At 36.4% G+C, this 18,044-nt stretch overlaps 1 protein-coding gene across 7 annotated transcripts in view; it reads left to right on the plus strand.

Annotated features, from left to right (window-relative positions):
- Window positions 1-18,044, plus strand: part of NF1 (neurofibromin 1) — a 276,759-nt gene that overhangs the window by 132,128 nt on the left and 126,587 nt on the right. For all 7 annotated transcript variants that reach the window (XM_024127724.3, XM_024127726.3, XM_028498988.2 and 4 more), the window contains 13 exons: window positions 671-750; window positions 2,297-2,420; window positions 4,158-4,319; window positions 5,692-5,941; window positions 6,465-6,538; window positions 6,766-6,849; window positions 12,759-13,199; window positions 13,602-13,741; window positions 14,006-14,128; window positions 14,603-14,686; window positions 15,440-15,556; window positions 16,794-16,975; window positions 17,095-17,306. In XM_024127724.3, the coding sequence (XP_023983492.1) occupies window positions 671-750; window positions 2,297-2,420; window positions 4,158-4,319; window positions 5,692-5,941; window positions 6,465-6,538; window positions 6,766-6,849; window positions 12,759-13,199; window positions 13,602-13,741; window positions 14,006-14,128; window positions 14,603-14,686; window positions 15,440-15,556; window positions 16,794-16,975; window positions 17,095-17,306 (2,073 nt within the window). The remainder of the gene's footprint in view (window positions 1-670; window positions 751-2,296; window positions 2,421-4,157; window positions 4,320-5,691; window positions 5,942-6,464; window positions 6,539-6,765; window positions 6,850-12,758; window positions 13,200-13,601; window positions 13,742-14,005; window positions 14,129-14,602; window positions 14,687-15,439; window positions 15,557-16,793; window positions 16,976-17,094; window positions 17,307-18,044) is intronic.

Here is an 18,044-nt window from a genome sequence, read left to right on the forward strand (position 1 = left end):
ATCCATTTTGAGTTTATTTTTGTGTATGGTGTTAGGGAGTGTTCTAATTCCATTCTTTTACATGTAGCTGTCCAGTTTTCCCAACACCACTTATTGAAGAGACTGTCTTTTCTCCGTTGTATATCCTTGTCTCCTTTGTCATAGATTAGTTGACCATAGGTGCGTGGGTTTATCTCTGGGCTTTCTATCCTGTTCCATTGATCTATATTTCTGTTTTTGTGCCAGTACCATATCTTGAGGTAAAATATTTTTGTGTGAATTAGTTTTGGAGAGATCTCCTTACTTGGGGATTATTTTTATTTTCCATAGAGTTCTTTGATACTTATTGAAATTATTTTGTTTGTGTCTTAAAGCAGTTTTTACACATGTATATTGCTATTCTGAATTCATCAGTATATAACTTATGTGTATATGCTATTTAAAGTAAGACTGATAGTCATAAAGTAACTTCATTTTATATATATATATATATATATATATTATATATATAATACATATAATCCCTTAGAGATTTTGGTTTTTCAGAGTTTTTCTGTTGTGCCCTATACTGTGTGTTGAGGCTACAATTAAGTAGCTCAATTTGTTAGCATTTGTAAAATAAATACTCCAGTGTTATGTTTACCAAAACTCTTTTGAATAAGTCTTCTCTTTCTCTTTTTTAAAAATTCAGGCTCTGTTGGTTCTTCATCAGTTAGATAGCATTGATTTGTGGAATCCTGATGCTCCTGTAGAAACATTTTGGGAAATCAGGTATATGCAGTTATTTTTTAATTCAATTTAAAATTTTATTTTGTATTTTTTGTCTTTGAATATTAACTCTGTAGTACTTAGTTTATTGTAAAACTTTATTCATTTATACCTCCAGAGGTTTTATGAGTTTGTATTTTATTCGACTTGAAATTATTAGATTATTTCTTGTTTTAACTGTAAGAACATTGTCACAGCAGTTTAGAAGATAAATTTTTAAAAATTGTGCTAAATTTCATTATCCAAACGTAAGTACTGTTATTTGGTATGTTCTTTTCTATTTCGGATCTTTATGTGGTTACAGCTGTGTTTTAAATTGATTTTTACAGTTATAAGCTTAGAGTATTAAAATTTTGTAATGTTAATAGTTTATTTCAGTTTTCTAAACTATGATCTTTCATACATTTTCGATAATACCAGTGTTTTTGGTGGATGAATTAATACTGAATATCTGCTTAGAAGGCAAAATATATATAAATTTTATAATTTATTTCCTTGGTTATATAAATTATTACCTTTCAGTGAGCACAGAGGTAACACATTGAGGAAAATGTAAGTGTGTAAGCCTCAGGTTTTGTCATTTTCTTATCATAGAAGTGGGTACACCAAGTCACTTGGCAGCTGAGTTAAATCCTAGACTCTGAAGCAATGCTTTTTGGTAGTAATGTAATGTGAACCACATACGTAATTTAAAATTTTCTAGTTGCCACGTTCAAAAGTAAAAAGAAACAGGTAAAGTTAATTTTAATAGTATATTTTTAAACCCAGTATATATGTAATATTTTTCAACATGTAATTAATATAAAAGTTATTAATAAGATATTTTGCATTCTTTTTTAAATAAAGTCTTTAAAATTTGTTATGTTTCCTACTTACAGGACATCTTAATTTAGACAAGCCATATTTCAAGTGCTCAGTAGCCACATGTGGCTGGCTAGTGGCTATTGTGTTGGACAGTGCAGCTCTAGAGTAGGAATAAGTAAACTTTTTCTCTAAAGAGCCAGGTAGTCAATATTTTAGGCTTTGTGGGCTAGGTAGTGTCTTTTATAACTATTCATTTCGGCTGTTGGGACATGAAAGCAGCCATAGACAATATGTAAATGAATGAGTGGGGTGTGACCGTGTTCCACTAAAACTTTATTTACGGAGGCAGATGATGGACTGGATTTGGCCTGCAGGCAGTCGTTTGCAGACCCCTGCTCTAGAGCATTAGGTTCACATACAGTCTGTGCTGTGCACCTGGTCTATAATTTTTTTCTTGAGTCCTCTGCAAGGATGAGATGCATGGATGAAACAGCTGGGAGTTGGGAGAGTAGGGGGCTTAGAAGTACTTGCTTTTTTTTTTTAAACGTAATCCGTATACTTAACATCCTTTGATGATCATGCTATTAACGTTTTGATAACCGTTTCTCTAAAACAAATCCTGGAAAGGAAAATAAGTGTCTCTAGACTTTGTCCATTATTAGAGAATACCATTCTTATGGACTGATTTTATCTGCATTATGTTGTTTGTTGACAATGCTGGTAACAGTGAACTTTGTTTCTGCAGCTCACAAATGCTTTTTTACATCTGCAAGAAATTAACTAGCCATCAAATGCTTAGTAGCACAGAAATTCTCAAATGGTTGCGGGAAATTTTGATCTGCAGGAATAAATTTCTTCTTAAAAATAAGGTAAGCAAAATGACATCTTTCAAAATGGAAGAATATTTGGAATGGTAATGAGACGAGATTAAGGAAGTGTTTATTAGCCAAATTAAGTCCTAATTCAGCTCCTCTCTCCTACAGTCTTCAAGGGAAATTTTGTGCAGTAGACAATGGCTGACAAATCAACTCTTTAAAAATTATTCTGAGCCTTTAGCCTTAAAGACACAATCCTGATAAAGTCTAGCTGAGTTAATCAGGACTTTGTGGGGCAGTCCTAGGAGGAGTGGGGGCTGCTATAACCAAAGAAGATTGAGTAACAACATAGTCTATCTCTCCTCTCAAGTTCATACATAAGACTTGAATCCTATGGCTAGGCTAGTCCAGAGAATGTTATCTATCTGTATATGTAAAGAAGCTGAAGGGAAGAGATTGAGGGCCCTCAATCTAGGTTTATTTATATTTCTGTGAGAAAGCTTTTACCTCTTGAAAATATCAGGAGTCTTTTTCCTTGGGGTTGAGTGAAAAGTTTTGATCCTGAACTATTGAAGTATGGTGAGAAGGTTTTGGGGGCTGGAGAAGAGCCTTAATTTTTTTTTAACATAAAGTTTCTATAATTAGTCAATTAAAAAGTTCTTCTATTACAGCATAGTTTTAAGAGTACTTGATTCAGTGAATTTTTATCCATTTCTAGAATGGATAAAATCTATGAGAAATCTTAAATATATCAAGCGTGTATGCTTTTCAGTGTACCATGCAGCTTGTTAAATTTTCTTTGTTTAGAAATGGGCTAATGGTAAGTTGGATTTATTTATATCTGGCTTATCTTAGTATGTTAATATAGTGGAATTTGGCATTATTCCAAAGATAAGGAACAAGATGTTTCATGTTTCATGCCCTTGCCTATGGTATAATTCTCCAGAGTACAAGCATTAGTAATCCGGTAATGCATCTGTAGTCTTCTGGTCAGTGAAGTCACTCTTATATATGGCTTATATACCAGTGTTAATTCTGGTCCAGAGGAACTTAATCTCAAAAGAGTCAACTTCCAGTTATCCTGACCATAGCACAGGATATAAATCTTATGGGAGGCAATCTTAGTCATTTTTAATTGACCGAGAAGTACATTATATTTTTCACGTGGTAGCTTTATGTTGTTGATGTTTTACTTGTGTCTCTGTTAAACCTAGAAACGTTAATTTACATTTCTAGAATCTGTTGATTCTGATGATTTGAAGAGTGGTAAACTGAGAGGAGTTTCAGAGATATTGAGGAAACATTATTTGTACTATTGGGTTTCTAGTGAATGTTCTTCAATGTGAGGGGAACAGGAGTTGGAAGGAGAGGTTTTCCAGGATAGTCTCAAACAGAAAGACAACTTATATTATAGTAATCTTTTTTTAAAAAATTCATTTATTTTTATATTTATTGTTGGCTGTGTTGGGTCTTCGTTTCTGTGCGAGGGCTTTCTCTAGTTGCGGCAAGCGGGGGCCACTCTTCATCGCGGTGCGCGGGCCTCTTCACTATGGCGGCCTCTCTTGTTGCGGAGCACAGGCTCCAGACATGCAGGCTCCGTAGTTGTGGTGCACAGGCCTAGTTGCTCCGCAGCATGTGGGATCTTCCCAGACCAAGGCTCGAACCCGTGTCCCCTGCATCGGCAGGCAGATTCTCAACCACTGCGCCACCAGGGAAGCCCGACAACTTATATTAAATATTTATCTCTCTTGGTTATCAGTACTTTGAAAAGGCTTATTTTTTTCTTTCTAGCAGGCAGATAGAAGTTCCTGTCACTTTCTCTTCCTTTATGGAGTAGGATGTGATGTTCCTTCAAGTGGAAATACCAGTCAGATGTCCATGGATCATGAAGAATTACTACGTACTTGTACTCCTGGAACCTCTCTCCGAAAGGGAAGAGGAAATTCATCCATGGTAAGGAGTTTCTTTTGTAGTTTTCTTTTTTTTTTTTTTTTCGCGGTACGCGGGCCTCTCACTGTTGTGGCCTCTCCCGTTGCGGAGCACAGGCTCCGGACGCGCAGGCTCAGTGGCCATGGCTCACGGGCCCAGCCGCTCTGCAGCATGTGGGATCTTCCCGGACCAGGGCACCAACCCGTGTCCCCTGCATCGGCAGGCGGACTCGCAACCACTGCGCCACCAGGGAAGCCCTGTAGTTTTCTTGTATCATCATCTGTGCTCTGTATTTTTCTCTGAATGAACTTGGGTAGATTTCAACTAGGTAATATAGCATAGTGAAGAACTGCTTAGCTTGTAGTTCTATTACTGCTCTTTGTGGGCCCTCAGGAAAGTTCCTAACATCTCTGAGATTCAGTTCCTTGACTTTAAAATGGGGATGATAATAATTTCTGCCCCAGAATTGTTGTGAGGATTAAATGAGATTATGTGTAAACAGCACTTGATTTTTTGACACTTATAAGCTTTAACTGATAACTATAATTATTATAACTCTCTATCTCGTAAGAAAGACCATTCATACCCCAGAAGTTTAAAAGTTCTGTCAACTAAAGAGTACAGATTTACTGGGAAAAAAAGAATGTTGCTTGATGTTATGCCTAAGTGTTTTCATGACTTCTGTGTCCATAATTCCCTTTAAAAATAAATCATAATACAAGTGAAAATATCAAATGATTAGTTTCATTTTCAGACCAAAGCTTTTTTTTAATCCATAATTTACAATATAATCTTCAGTTGAAGGAAAAAAAAAAAAACAACTACTAAGCAGTGTGGTATTTACTCTTGTCTTACCTGCAGAATTTGCATTCATTTTGTAAATGAGGATTTCTCTATTTCGTGTTTTGGGAATATGTTATCCAGAGCCAAATGTATCTTCTACAGTAATGTTTAGTTCATATTCATGTCCTTAGTTAAGTCAGTTTTGCAGCATGATTATTTTATTTCTTCCCTCCGGGTGGATAGAATTTCATGTTACTTCCTCTTCCCTTGTCGTTTATGATTGACTGAGAAGTGTATTATATTTTTCATTGAGTAGATTTGTGTTGTGCATGTTTTATTTGTGTTCATATTAGACTTAATCTACATTTCTGGGATCTGGAAAGGATACCTATTCTAGTTGAAATTGAACAGATAGTAGTATTATGTTGGTCCAAATGAGTTATCATTCAGGTGAGATATTTTGAGGTTTGAAAATCCTATCATGGTTAAAGGGGAAAAGCTCTTGTGGGTTATTGTATGCAGACATATCTGGTACACAGCTTGTTGTATTATTGGGTTTTGTAAGTAAAATTACATAAGTTGCAAATATTTGCCTCCCACTCTTGACTCCCAGGATAGTGCAGCAGGGTACAGTGGAACCCCGCCAATATGCCGACAAGCCCAGACCAAACTAGAAGTGGCCCTGTACATGTTTCTGTGGAGCCCTGACACTGAAGCTGTTCTGGTTGCCATGTCCTGTTTTCGTCACCTCTGTGAGGAAGCGGATATCCGGTGTGGGGTGGATGAAGTGTCAGTGCACAACTTCTTGCCCAACTATAACACATTCATGGAGTTTGCCTCTGTCAGCAATATGATGTCAACAGGTAAATCATGGGTAATGTTTTTTTCACTCAGTCTGCCTTGAATCACGTGACGTCTGATTGCTCTAGGAACATAGGAATGTATTTAAGATTACTACTTTGTAAGTTTACAGGGCTAATTTAGATAGCTTACCTGAAATCCTTTTCTGCACAAGGTAAGGTGAAAGTAAGTAGTATTTGAAATAAGTTGTTAATTTCTCACTGAGTTTTTAATATGCCATATACATTTGTTTAAAAACTGGCAGTATAAATTGCTTTCAGTTATAGATTATGTAATTTACTCTGCCTGAACTGTATGTAGTGAAGTTTTACAAACATTGCCACATGTTATGAGTAAGTTTAGGTGGGAGTAGCTATTTTAGGCTGTGGACATTGTGGAGTCCCAGTTAAGGAAGTGTTCAGCTTTATCATTTGAAGTATTCATTCCACTCCTCCTATTCTGCCTTTTGGGTTGGGCTTGCCAGGTTCTCCGTCGGCAAGTGGGGCTCTAAGTGCAGTAGGTTGATTTGTTGTTGTCTTTGCTTAGGAAGAGCAGCACTTCAGAAAAGAGTGATGGCATTACTGCGGCGAATCGAGCATCCCACTGCAGGAAACACTGAGGTATGCCCTTGGCAACAGAAGTATCCCTCTCAGGCCCCCACCCTCAATTTTAGAAGCCTTGTGTTATGCGTATGTGACCAGGAATAGCTTTTGAAGCAAATCTAAGATATGTGCATATTACAAGTAGGATATTATAATATGCACCAGGTTTGAGACCTGCCTATTACCGATTGATTTTTAGCTCTAGGTGTAAAGTTGCTTTCAAATGGTAATTGCCTTCATTTCAGGCTTGGGAAGATACACATGCAAAGTGGGAACAAGCTACAAAACTAATCCTCAACTACCCAAAAGCCAAAATGGAAGATGGCCAGGTGAGTTTGTGAAGTTGATTTTGTCTATTGATTGATCTCCTAAACATATGTACTTTACTTCATCTTTTGTGAGTGACCTCTTAGTATAATAAGTACGTAGATGTCTTAAGACTGATATTTAGTTGTGATGCATCTAAACCTGCACTAATATGGTAGCCACTAGTCAAATTAAAGTTTAATTTAAAATTAAAAGCAATTAAAATTCAGTTTCTCTGTCATACAGTAGCCACATGTGGAAGTTGACTACTCTATTGGACAGCATAGATATTAAATGTTTCCATCATTGCAGAAATACTGGACAGCTCTGAGCTAGAGATGATTTATGGTAGGACCATTTCTTTCCCCTCTTTTCTTTCTCTATCAGAGTATTTCACAGAATTTTCAGGAAAGGAGTGACAAAGGTAGAGAAAAATAAATTAAAATTGAAACAATACATTTTACTATTTTATTAGATATTCTAATTAAGGAATCTGGTGGCCAGAAGACTGAACCATAGGTTAAATGAAGTTTTAAAATTTGGGCATTTCATTCATCAACTGTTATCATCTGTTACCCTGGACATTTACAATTGATATTTCTGTATGTTTGATTTGTAATGGCCATATTGTTCTCATTATTAGGTGTTTTAGAAAAACTCATTAGTCTCCCATTGTTTTTTTCTTGTCATGCTTAATTAGAACAAGAAAAAAAGTTATGTTTTTGTGAAGCAAAAATCTGAACCTAATATCATTATTGGGAGAGGGACACATGGCTTTAAAATGAAAGCTTTTTTTTTTTTTTTGGTAGCTGTTTTGGTGAGTTATAATTCACATACCATAAAATTCACCTGTTTAAAATGTATGATTCACTGGTTGTTAGTATATGCAGAGTTGTGCAGCCACCACCACAATTTAATAAAAAACCACACCCGTTAGCTATCGTTCCCTAACCTTCCCCCGCGCCTCTGCCGCCAGCCCTCAGCTCTAGGCAACCACTGAGCTACTTTCTGTCTGAGTAGACTTGCCAATTCTGGGCATTTCATATAAATGGAATCATGCAACATGTGGTCTTTAGTGACTGGTTTCTTTCACTTGGCATAATGTTTGCAAGGTTCATTCATGTAAATCAAAGCTTTTTAAAAGAAATTTGATATCCTGTGTTGATTATATTAGTCTATGATAAAAATATTTTAGTGGCTCTTTAAAAATGTATACGGTAATCTTAAGTTCGGGTTTTTTTACTTAAAAAATTTTTTTTTGCATCTTTGCATAGTTTTTTTAAATTGAAGTATACATTCAAAAATATGTGTAAATCAAAGTGACAGTGCAAAATATTAGGAGGTGAACATACGTGTGCACCCAGCACCCACATCAAGAAAGAAATCATTACCAGCATCCCAGAAGCTTTCATTGTGCCCTTCCAGTCACTAATGACCAAGAGTAACTGTTATCCTGATTGAATACAATCATTTTCCTGTTGTTAAACTTATATAAACAGAGCAATAGAATTATACTCTAATATCTGGCTTCTTTCACTTAACATAATGTTTGTGAGATTCAGCCACACTGTTTCATGCAGTTGTAGTTCATTTATTATTATTGCAATATATTATTTTGTTTAACAGTCCTCAATTTAATTTTTCTTTTCTTTTTTTGCATTGGATAGTTATACAACGACTAGTTATTTTGAATAGTGCTGCTATGAACATTCTTGAATGTGTCTTTTGCTGACCTTATAGATGTATTTCTGTAAGGCACACACTTAACAGTGGAATTGCTGGGTCACAGGGTATGCAGATGCACATATGGGGAATATAAATGGATATAATCACATTTAAAAACTGTTTGACAGTTTCACAGAAACTTAAAAGATAACTAACATTTTAGAGTGAACTGCCATAATATCTGTGTGAATGATCAAATATCATCCAGCCATGAAAAGCATTCCTTTTGAAGAGTATATACAAAATGAGGCAATTGATCCACTAACAGGGGTCTATTATTAGTGGTTTCTTATACCTGCACGAACAAGCAATTTTTCTGTTGGGATTGTTCAAATTATAACCCTTTAAAGACCAAAAGTAGGAAATAAAATATTGTACATACTTTTTCTAGTTCAACTAGGTAAATATTTTGAAGCACTTAAATATTCAATAAAATTAGACATTTATATCAGGCCTGGGCAGAGCTAAGCTGAAAATATATAATATGGTATGATATGATGTAATATAATATATTCAGTTAATAACTGAATTCTCTATGTCAGAGAATGGGAGAACATTATCAAAACAGTATAAGGCAAGGGAAACCTGAAATTGTACCAGTGGAACAGAATTGAAAATCAAGATACTTGTGGTAATCATTTGAGCCCCGATAAGAAGTATATAAATATATAGCAGAATTCAAACTAGAGAAGAAACACCAATCTAATTCTTTATGCACTATAAAAGTCAAGACACAAAAGATTCCCCAGATGAAAGAACAGTGTCATAATCAAAATGTTTATATTTCAGCTTCAGTTTAACGTCACTTATTTAGCTTCTTTTATATATACTGTGACACAGTTTAAGAACATTTAACTGTAATTTGAAACCAGAGTAATCACCACTGTGTTCCCAGAGTCAAGAAGGGAATAAGTATTACTATTACTCCTTTGTTTCTGTTGGAGATGATCTAATCATGAAAAGTGCCGAAAAGTACCGATAAAAGCAAGACAGTGATAAAATGTTGGGTTGGCCAAAAAGTTCGTTGGGTTTTAAGGACATTTTTCATTTTCACCAAGAACTTTATTGAACAACGTATTCATTAACCAAACAAACTTTTTGACCAACCCAATGTGAACCCTATAAGGGAAGTCTTTAAACCTAATATGAAAACCACAATTACTAAAAAATAGGTTGATAAGGGTACGTTAAATGCTATGAATTCACCACACCTAGTTGATAAGAATACACAAAATGAACTTTCACTACTGCATAAAAAATTTTTAAATTCCTATTTACCTGTTGTTTTCTAAATTTTCAAGGCAACCTTCAATGAATCTCATTCAGATCTATCTGTAAACCAACATACTAAGGAACAGAGAAGTTCCTCTGCTTCATTTATTAATCCTTAGAAAGATTAACTGTATCATCATCTTGGACTGTATCCCACAACAAGGTGTTTCCTTTCTTGCAAACAATATCCAAATTAATGTCTTTCACAGAATTACTGTTGAATTGATGTTTATGAATTATAGGTCCTTGATTAAAATGTTCACGGTAAATAGATGCTACATTGGCAAGATGTTGTTAGAGATGAGATGGTAGCTCTGCCTGTGAAATGAATCTGAACTAGCTCCTCTTCACACCCAGATTCTTCACTATCAAAATCAGCCATATTTTTCTCTGATTTTGCACTGACCTGGGAGCTACTGCAACTGACATCATCTGTACTTAGCTTATCATCAGCCATATGCCCATCATGGTAGTGATGATGATGTGGTGGTGGTGGTAGTGATGCTGAATTTAGTGATGCTAAATTGCTGACAAGCAAATAATTCATTTCCAATCGTCTCCCAAGGAAGTCCCCAGTGCGTGTAATACTGCAAGATTCCTGAGACGCTTGTGCTATATGAGCAGTATTTATTTCCTCTGAAATATGTTCTGGGTCCTCAGCGTGTGAACAGGCATCCAGCATTTGTATTTGATTATCTACTGATGGCATTGGCTCAGTGTTAAAAAACAGGTCCTTTCCTGTTCCATTGCTTGCTGATGGGCCTTGGTAATCCCCTAAGCAAATGCCTGCTTGACTTTCTGTTCCAAAGATCCGTACCACAACTACTTTTAAGAGGATTATGACCATGATCTTCATCTTCTTGAAGGGCTTCAAATCTGCAGTGTCTTCTGACTGTACCTCATTGCCAGAGGGCTCAGCTGACTGGCTTGCATTACTAGAATTCACCTCATAGCTAGATCCATTACTGTTGCTTCCAGGACCACTGCTTCCGTCTTCACCACTGTTGGCAGTTTTGTCAGAACCTCCTTGCTTGGCTTTCTTTGTGTCTGAAAGTTGCTGTTGCATCTCTTTCATTCTATGTGTAAGTTGCTCATCCATTTCAATATCACTGCCTCCATTCTGATGAGTTTCACTGTTACTGCTGCTTTGAGGACTAACTGCAGGTGACCAAGGTGATGGAGCTGGTCTTTGAGCTCTTCTTCCTCTTTTTTATTTTCAATGGGAAGATTAATAAAGATGCCAAAGAACTGTTTAGGTAGCTGAGCCTTAGCTGCTAATACATTATTCCATAATGCGTTAATTAACATCAATGCCAAGTATAATGTCTGTTCAGTACGAACACTTGGCTGAAGAGCTGAAACCAGATTAAGAAGATGTCTAAGAGGTACTGGATCCAAATTCTTGATGAATAAAGAAAATAAATCATGCATATACCAACTACAGTGTTTTCAGCTGTGCTGCAGCCCAAATGTAGTCAATATGCTAAGTACTCAGTCATCCTGCTGCTGCCAAAAAAAATTCAGTCACTTGACAGTGTTTGATAATCTCAGTATGAAATTCGGTCCATATATATGCTCTACCACATTGTTGCTTATAAGCCAGTCTGCAAGTTCTTTTGCGATGGACTTTCTGTGTCTGATGCTAGTGACTCATTATTGCATATATTGTTGAAGGTGTGAAGTTGATTCATTATCTGACTGAGCCCAGTCAACCTGTTAGTCAAAATGGATCACGTAAAGTACTTAAATGCAAGATCTAGGCTTACTTTATCAAAGCATAGCGTTGTATCCAATGGTTCTTTCACTGTGCTACACATTAAGTCATCCATATTGTGAGCCCTGCTCTGTCTTAACTCCTGATCAAGGAACTTGCATAAATACCTGATAATGTAGGTCCTAAAAGAGATAACGTGCTACATGACAGCAGAGATATGTAGCCATATTCTAATACTAGATACAACTGTAGTAAATCCATGTGCTGTAAGAAATGGCAAAGTTTTAAGAGTCCCATGTTCAAAGCAGTCATTCATGAGAGGTCATTTCCTCCATAAAACAGACATACCTAATGAAACAAATGCAGTTGGTACTTCTACATCATCCATGTCACAGATTGTCCCTAATATGTTGCTTTCTTAGGTTGATATATCCTCTATAGTAAGGTGAGTATTATGCTTGCAAGCAGTTGGGAAATTGAATCTGAAAAATTTTTGCTACACATAGTAAGTTTTTCTTTCTCATCTCTATTCCATAAAGTAAAAGGACCAGAACTCCTGGAAGATTCCTCCTCTGTCAGGTTACAAATTCTTGTAGAGTATTATTTTTTTTCTATTGATTTTTTATCTTTCTGTACTCCTTCGTTGCACTCTTTTCTATGTTCAGTGGTTCTTCCACTTGGTTACTCTCATCTTGCCATGTGGGAATCTATAAGATCTTCTGTAAGAGCTTATGGAAAAATCCGAATGAACTTTTTGGCCAACCCAATATGTTACTAGTAGTACAATGTTTACAAAGCTGATCCCAGAGCACTTGAACTTCAGCAATCACTAAGTTATTAAGTGCACACGCTACTTGGTTAAAAATCTCCAAATGCTTATATTCCTTGAGGCAGCACAGATACGGCCTCTGTGTCCAGGAATTGATATAAGCAAATGTTTTGGAAGTACGTTCCTTCCTGAACTACAGTCCATCACCACCTTCTGTATCTGATACTGGATATACGTGTATCACTACCTTCAATTCTGTAACTTAAGACTTGTCCATCCTCAAGCAGTAAGATACCTTGATGTGACTAGAAATTACAGAGTGAAGACTTGGATTTTTTAAATGTAAAAAATGTTCTTTTGTCCTGGAAGAAGTGTTGGATAAAAAGTAATTTGTCAAATCTCTCGACCAGTTTAGGTTGAATTCATGCTTTCCATAAAAATTTTGTGTTTAGGCTGCTGAAAGCCTTCACAAGACCATCGTTAAGAGGCGAATGTCTCATGTGAGTGGAGGAGGATCCATAGATTTGTCTGACACGGACTCCCTACAAGAATGGATCAACATGACTGGCTTCCTTTGTGCCCTTGGGGGAGTATGCCTGCAGCAGAGAAGCAATTCTGGCCTGGCAACCTATAGCCCACCCATGGGCCCAGTCAGTGAACGCAAGGGTTCCATGATTTCAGTGATGTCCTCAGAGGGAAACGCAGATACACCTGTCAGCAAATTTATGGATCGGCTGCTATCCTTAATGGTCTGTAACCATGAGAAAGTGGGACTTCAAATACGGACCAATGTTAAAGATCTGGTGGGTCTAGAATTGAGTCCTGCTCTTTATCCAATGCTCTTTAACAAACTGAAGAATACCATCAGCAAGTTTTTTGACTCCCAAGGGCAGGTAAAGTGTTCTCTGTTTTATTTTTCACCCTTCCCTGTGAATAGAGTGACTCATTTGAAATAATGAAGCCTTTTCCTTTTAGATGATTTAATTTCGATACTGGCATGAACTTTCACTTATAATTTTAAAAAAATAGGTGAAAACATTGCAAAAAGAAGAATCGTCTAATGTAGGAATCAGTTTGCTTTTTAGGGGCTCTAGTGCATGGGCGTGCCTGAGGTTAACAGTGTCTTGGGTGTGGATATGAGTGTCTGTGTGTATCTATGTGCACGTTTGGATATGTGCCCATGGTTGAATTTCTGCATGTGTATGACATTTAGATCAGGCAGCTTCATCTCTTTGTGGTCTGTCTGCTGTGCATTGATTCCCAAATCAATTCCCAATGTTTTGTTCTTCGTATAGGTTTTATTGACTGACACCAATACTCAGTTCGTGGAGCAAACCATAGCTATAATGAAGAACTTACTAGATAATCATACTGAAGGCAGCTCTGAACATCTGGGGCAAGCTAGCATTGAAACAATGATGTTAAATCTGGTCAGGTAAGCATTCTGCTGAAGTGTAGCAGACACACATTGGTATCGGTAGTTAGTAGTGAAATAATTTGCCATCCTTTTTTCTGTTGCACCCAGATTAGGGTGTAATAATAAGGTAATTAGAAGTTATATATGTTCTCATATAAACAAAATGAAAATCTTATAGTTCTTATTGTTACATTTAATCATTTTACTTAGAGATGAAAACATTTAGAAAATCTTCTCTTATGTTTATATCGGATCTTTTTTTTTTAATGCTTCTGTGTCTAGATATGTTCGTGTGCTTGGGAATATGGTCCATGCGATTCAGATAAAAACGAAACTGTGTCAGTTAGTGGAGGTAATGATGGCAAGGAGAGACGACCTCTCATTTTGTCAAGAGATGAAATTTAGGTGAGTTCTCAAAAGCGCAAAGTTAAATCTTGTAAATCTTATTATGTTAAGTGAAGTGCAGAAAAATAGTGTGCACCTGGTTATCATGGGAAGTGGGGAAGGTGAAAAAGGAGCATTTTATGTGTGTGTGTGTTTTTTTTCTCTTCATATCTTTTCAAATTTCCCAAACCTTTGTGCCCATGACAGTGCTCCCTTTTTCTAAAATTATACTACACTTGAGCCAAGAATTTGATTCTGTATCCAAATGGATACCATAGCTAAGGGCTGATGTGGTGGATCAGTACCCAGGTTGCTCATGTTTGTGCCCTTCTCACTGTTAGATTTGTCATAGCAGTATCTCTTTTATGAAATTGTCATGTTGCTTGGGTGATTTGGAAAATTACTTGAACTATTAAAAGTTCTTATATGACTAAAAGTGTATGTGTGACTTTAAAAAAGCTGTGTCCTCTTTTCTTTTTCTCTGCCATTCTATAGGAATAAGATGGTAGAATACCTGACAGATTGGGTTATGGGAACATCAAACCAAGCGGCAGATGATGATGTAAAATGTCTTACAAGGTAAAAAAAAAAAAAAAAAAAAAAAAAAAGACCTTTAACTAAGTATTAGCAGGTTTACTCTAGGTGTTAGTACTACTTCATTGTAGTTTGTATACATATATTTTATGTGTATTGAAATTGTTTTTTGGGATATCAAGCTTTTGCATTTGAATTATATAAAGATACTAATCTTTATTATTTCTTTTTCTTTTTAACTAAAAGACTTTCAGTAAAAACAAATGTGAGAGAGTGTTATGTTTGGAAAGCTTGTGTTGTCTGTTTAGGGAGGATAGTCTACAGTTGGAAAATAAGGTATATAACGCCTTAGATTTTTTTAATTTTTTGATTGGATAAAGATATTATTTGAGGAACTTAGTCGTTTTGAGTCTTTCTAAAATGTAATTGCTTAAGTTTGCTCTAATGATAAACACTTACTGCAATGTATCAGAAATATTTAAACATTATGTATTACACAAAAACCATTCACATATACTTCTTTGGCCAGCCTTGGTTCCATAGTATGTGCTTTTAATTTAAGGTAGTCATTTTGCCAAGATTACTTTGTAGAAAGTTATTATCACCCTCTCCCCAACTTGAAATGTCTTGGCATTCTGGGCTCTGCATATTAACTCAGATTATGTAGGTTTTCATAGTAATTTGTTTAATGAAATAGGTAGTTATTAAAGTTTGTGTCTGTTAGGAAGTTTATTTGAGGGGAAGGTGGAGTGGAAGAACCTGAAAGATTTGTGGTCTTTAAACTTTTTTTTTCTTCAGAGATTTGGACCAGGCAAGCATGGAAGCAGTAGTTTCACTCCTGGCTGGTCTTCCGCTGCAGCCTGAGGAAGGAGATGGTGTGGAATTGATGGAAGCCAAATCACAGTTATTTCTTAAGTAAATTTCAGTCACCAAAAATACAAAGCAAAAAACAAAGCCCCACATGCAACAAAACAAAGTGTAACCAAAATAGCAAATGATTATATTTAGAAAATGGACCTCAATTGCTTTGTTATTATGGCCATCAGCCGCTGTCTCACAAAATATAACATGTGCTTGAAACAGTATCATCCATGATAGGGCTGGTATAGGAAGCCCTATACCAGAGCCACTCATGTGATGCACATGTGTTTTGTGGGTTTTTTTTTTCTTTTCTACTGAACACGCTGTTTTTTTTCACACACACGCACACACGCACACACACACACTCACACACACACTGTATTTTATTTTTACAAGAGATAAATAAACTGACACCAAGCTTTGTAAATGAATGACCACAACAAAAGCAACAATGATTGCAATTACCAAACACGAAACACACTCATACTATGTCATAATATTGACATTCAGTCCAGTAATCCAGTGTTTTGTGGTTTGTAAAGAAAATAATTTGATTGGTGAATTTAAAAAAATTTATTTATTTATTTCTTTATTTTGGGCTGCATTGGGTCTTCGTTGCTGGGTGTGGGCTTTTTCTAGTTGCAGCGAGCGGGGGCTACTCTTCGTTGCAGTGTGCAGGCTTCTCATTGTGGTGGCTTCTCTTGTTGCGGAGCACGGGCTCTAGGCCTGTGGGCTTCAGTAGTTGTGGCACACAGGCTCAGTAGTTGTGGCTCGCAGGCTCTAGAGTGCAGGCTCAGTTAGTTGTGGCGCACAGGTTTAGTTGCTCTGCGGTATGTGGGATCTCCCTGGACCAGGGCTCGAACCCGTGTCCCCTGCATTGGCAGGCAGATTCTTAACCACAGCACCACCAGGGAAGTCTGATTGGTGAATTTTTATTGGCAGTAAAACCCAGTAAAACCCACCTCCTTAAGTCATTTAAAATGTCATTGTCTAAACTGTTTGGACCATTAATTTTTATATTCTAAACATTAAAAGTGATGCATTTACCAGGAAACACCGCATGTATTTGGTGTTTATATTATGAAATATGTACTGAGCTTTGTCAGGATAAAATCATAGTCAACACAAAACACTTCATAATGAGCCATGCTGGCTGATTACCCCAAGACTGGAGAGAAGCAGATGCCCAGAGCCACTCATGTGATGCACATGTGATGGTTTCAGAATGTCTCATTAGCTGTCTGGTTGATGAGGCCTTCACTGGGTAAGGGTCAGTCTTTTTATTTCACAGGTATTTCACGTTGTTTATGAACCTTTTGAACGACTGTAGTGAAGTTGAAGATGAAAATGCACAAACAGGTGGCAGGAAACGTGGCATGTCTCGGAGGCTGGCATCACTGAGGCACTGTACAGTCCTGGCAATGTCAAACTTACTCAATGCTAACGTGGACAGTGGCCTCATGCACTCCATAGGTGAGATAAAATGAAAGGTTCATTTAGAAATTTAAAACCTAGAGAACTGGCATGTAAGACAAGTGGAATTACTTCAGAAAGACCATGTTAGTAAATTTGCATCTGTCTGTCCATATCAGGTTTAGGTTATCACAAAGATCTCCAGACAAGAGCTACATTTATGGAAGTTCTGACAAAAATCCTTCAACAAGGCACAGAATTTGACACACTTGCAGAAACGGTGTTGGCAGATCGTTTTGAGAGACTGGTGGAGTTGGTCACAATGATGGGTGATCAAGGAGAGCTCCCAATAGCTATGGCTCTGGCCAATGTGGTCCCTTGTTCTCAGTGGGTAAGTTCATTGAGTAAGAGCAGAAGAACAGTGCCTGGCCCATAGCAGATGCTTCCAAATTCATTCATTCAGTGCATTTTTTAAAAATTGAAGTATAGTTGATTTACAGTGTTTCAGGTGTACAGCAAAGTGATTGAGTCATATATATATATATTCTTTTTCAGATTCTTTTCCATTATAGCTTATTACAAGATACTGGATATAGTTCCCTGTGCTATACAGTAGGTCCTTGTTTATTTTCTTTATAGTAGTGTGTATCAATGAATTGAATTAATTGCTAAAACTTTTAGAGCTGGAAGAAACTTCAGTTATTATTTGAGTGATTTTCAGCTGAGGAAAGTGGTTGGCTCTTCTAGCCCTCACCAGATTTCTTAAATATGAGGATCTTATTTCACATATTTAAAGTAAAACTCAAACTCCTTACCTGACCCACTGAAAAATTCCATTTGAACACTCATCAAAAGAAAATTAAAACCCCTGATCTGGTCTGGTGTCTTCATATATTAAATGAGATAATTAGCGTTAAATATCATATTTAGTTGTTAGTAATGCTAGAACTAGAATTCAAGGCTTATGCCTGTTTACTGTTGATATACCTCTAGTTGACAACTCTTTTTTTCTGTAATGCGTTATACAATTTTTAAAAAATTTAACCACTCTTATTTGCATTTGAAATTGTGACATTGCTTGTTTTAAATACAGAAGACATAATATGGCTATTTGGCGTCTCTTAATAAA

The sequence above is a fragment of the Physeter macrocephalus genome, chromosome 14 (genome assembly GCF_002837175.3).
Source record: "Physeter macrocephalus isolate SW-GA chromosome 14, ASM283717v5, whole genome shotgun sequence".
In the NCBI taxonomy this organism is placed as follows: Eukaryota; Metazoa; Chordata; class Mammalia; order Artiodactyla; family Physeteridae; genus Physeter; species Physeter macrocephalus.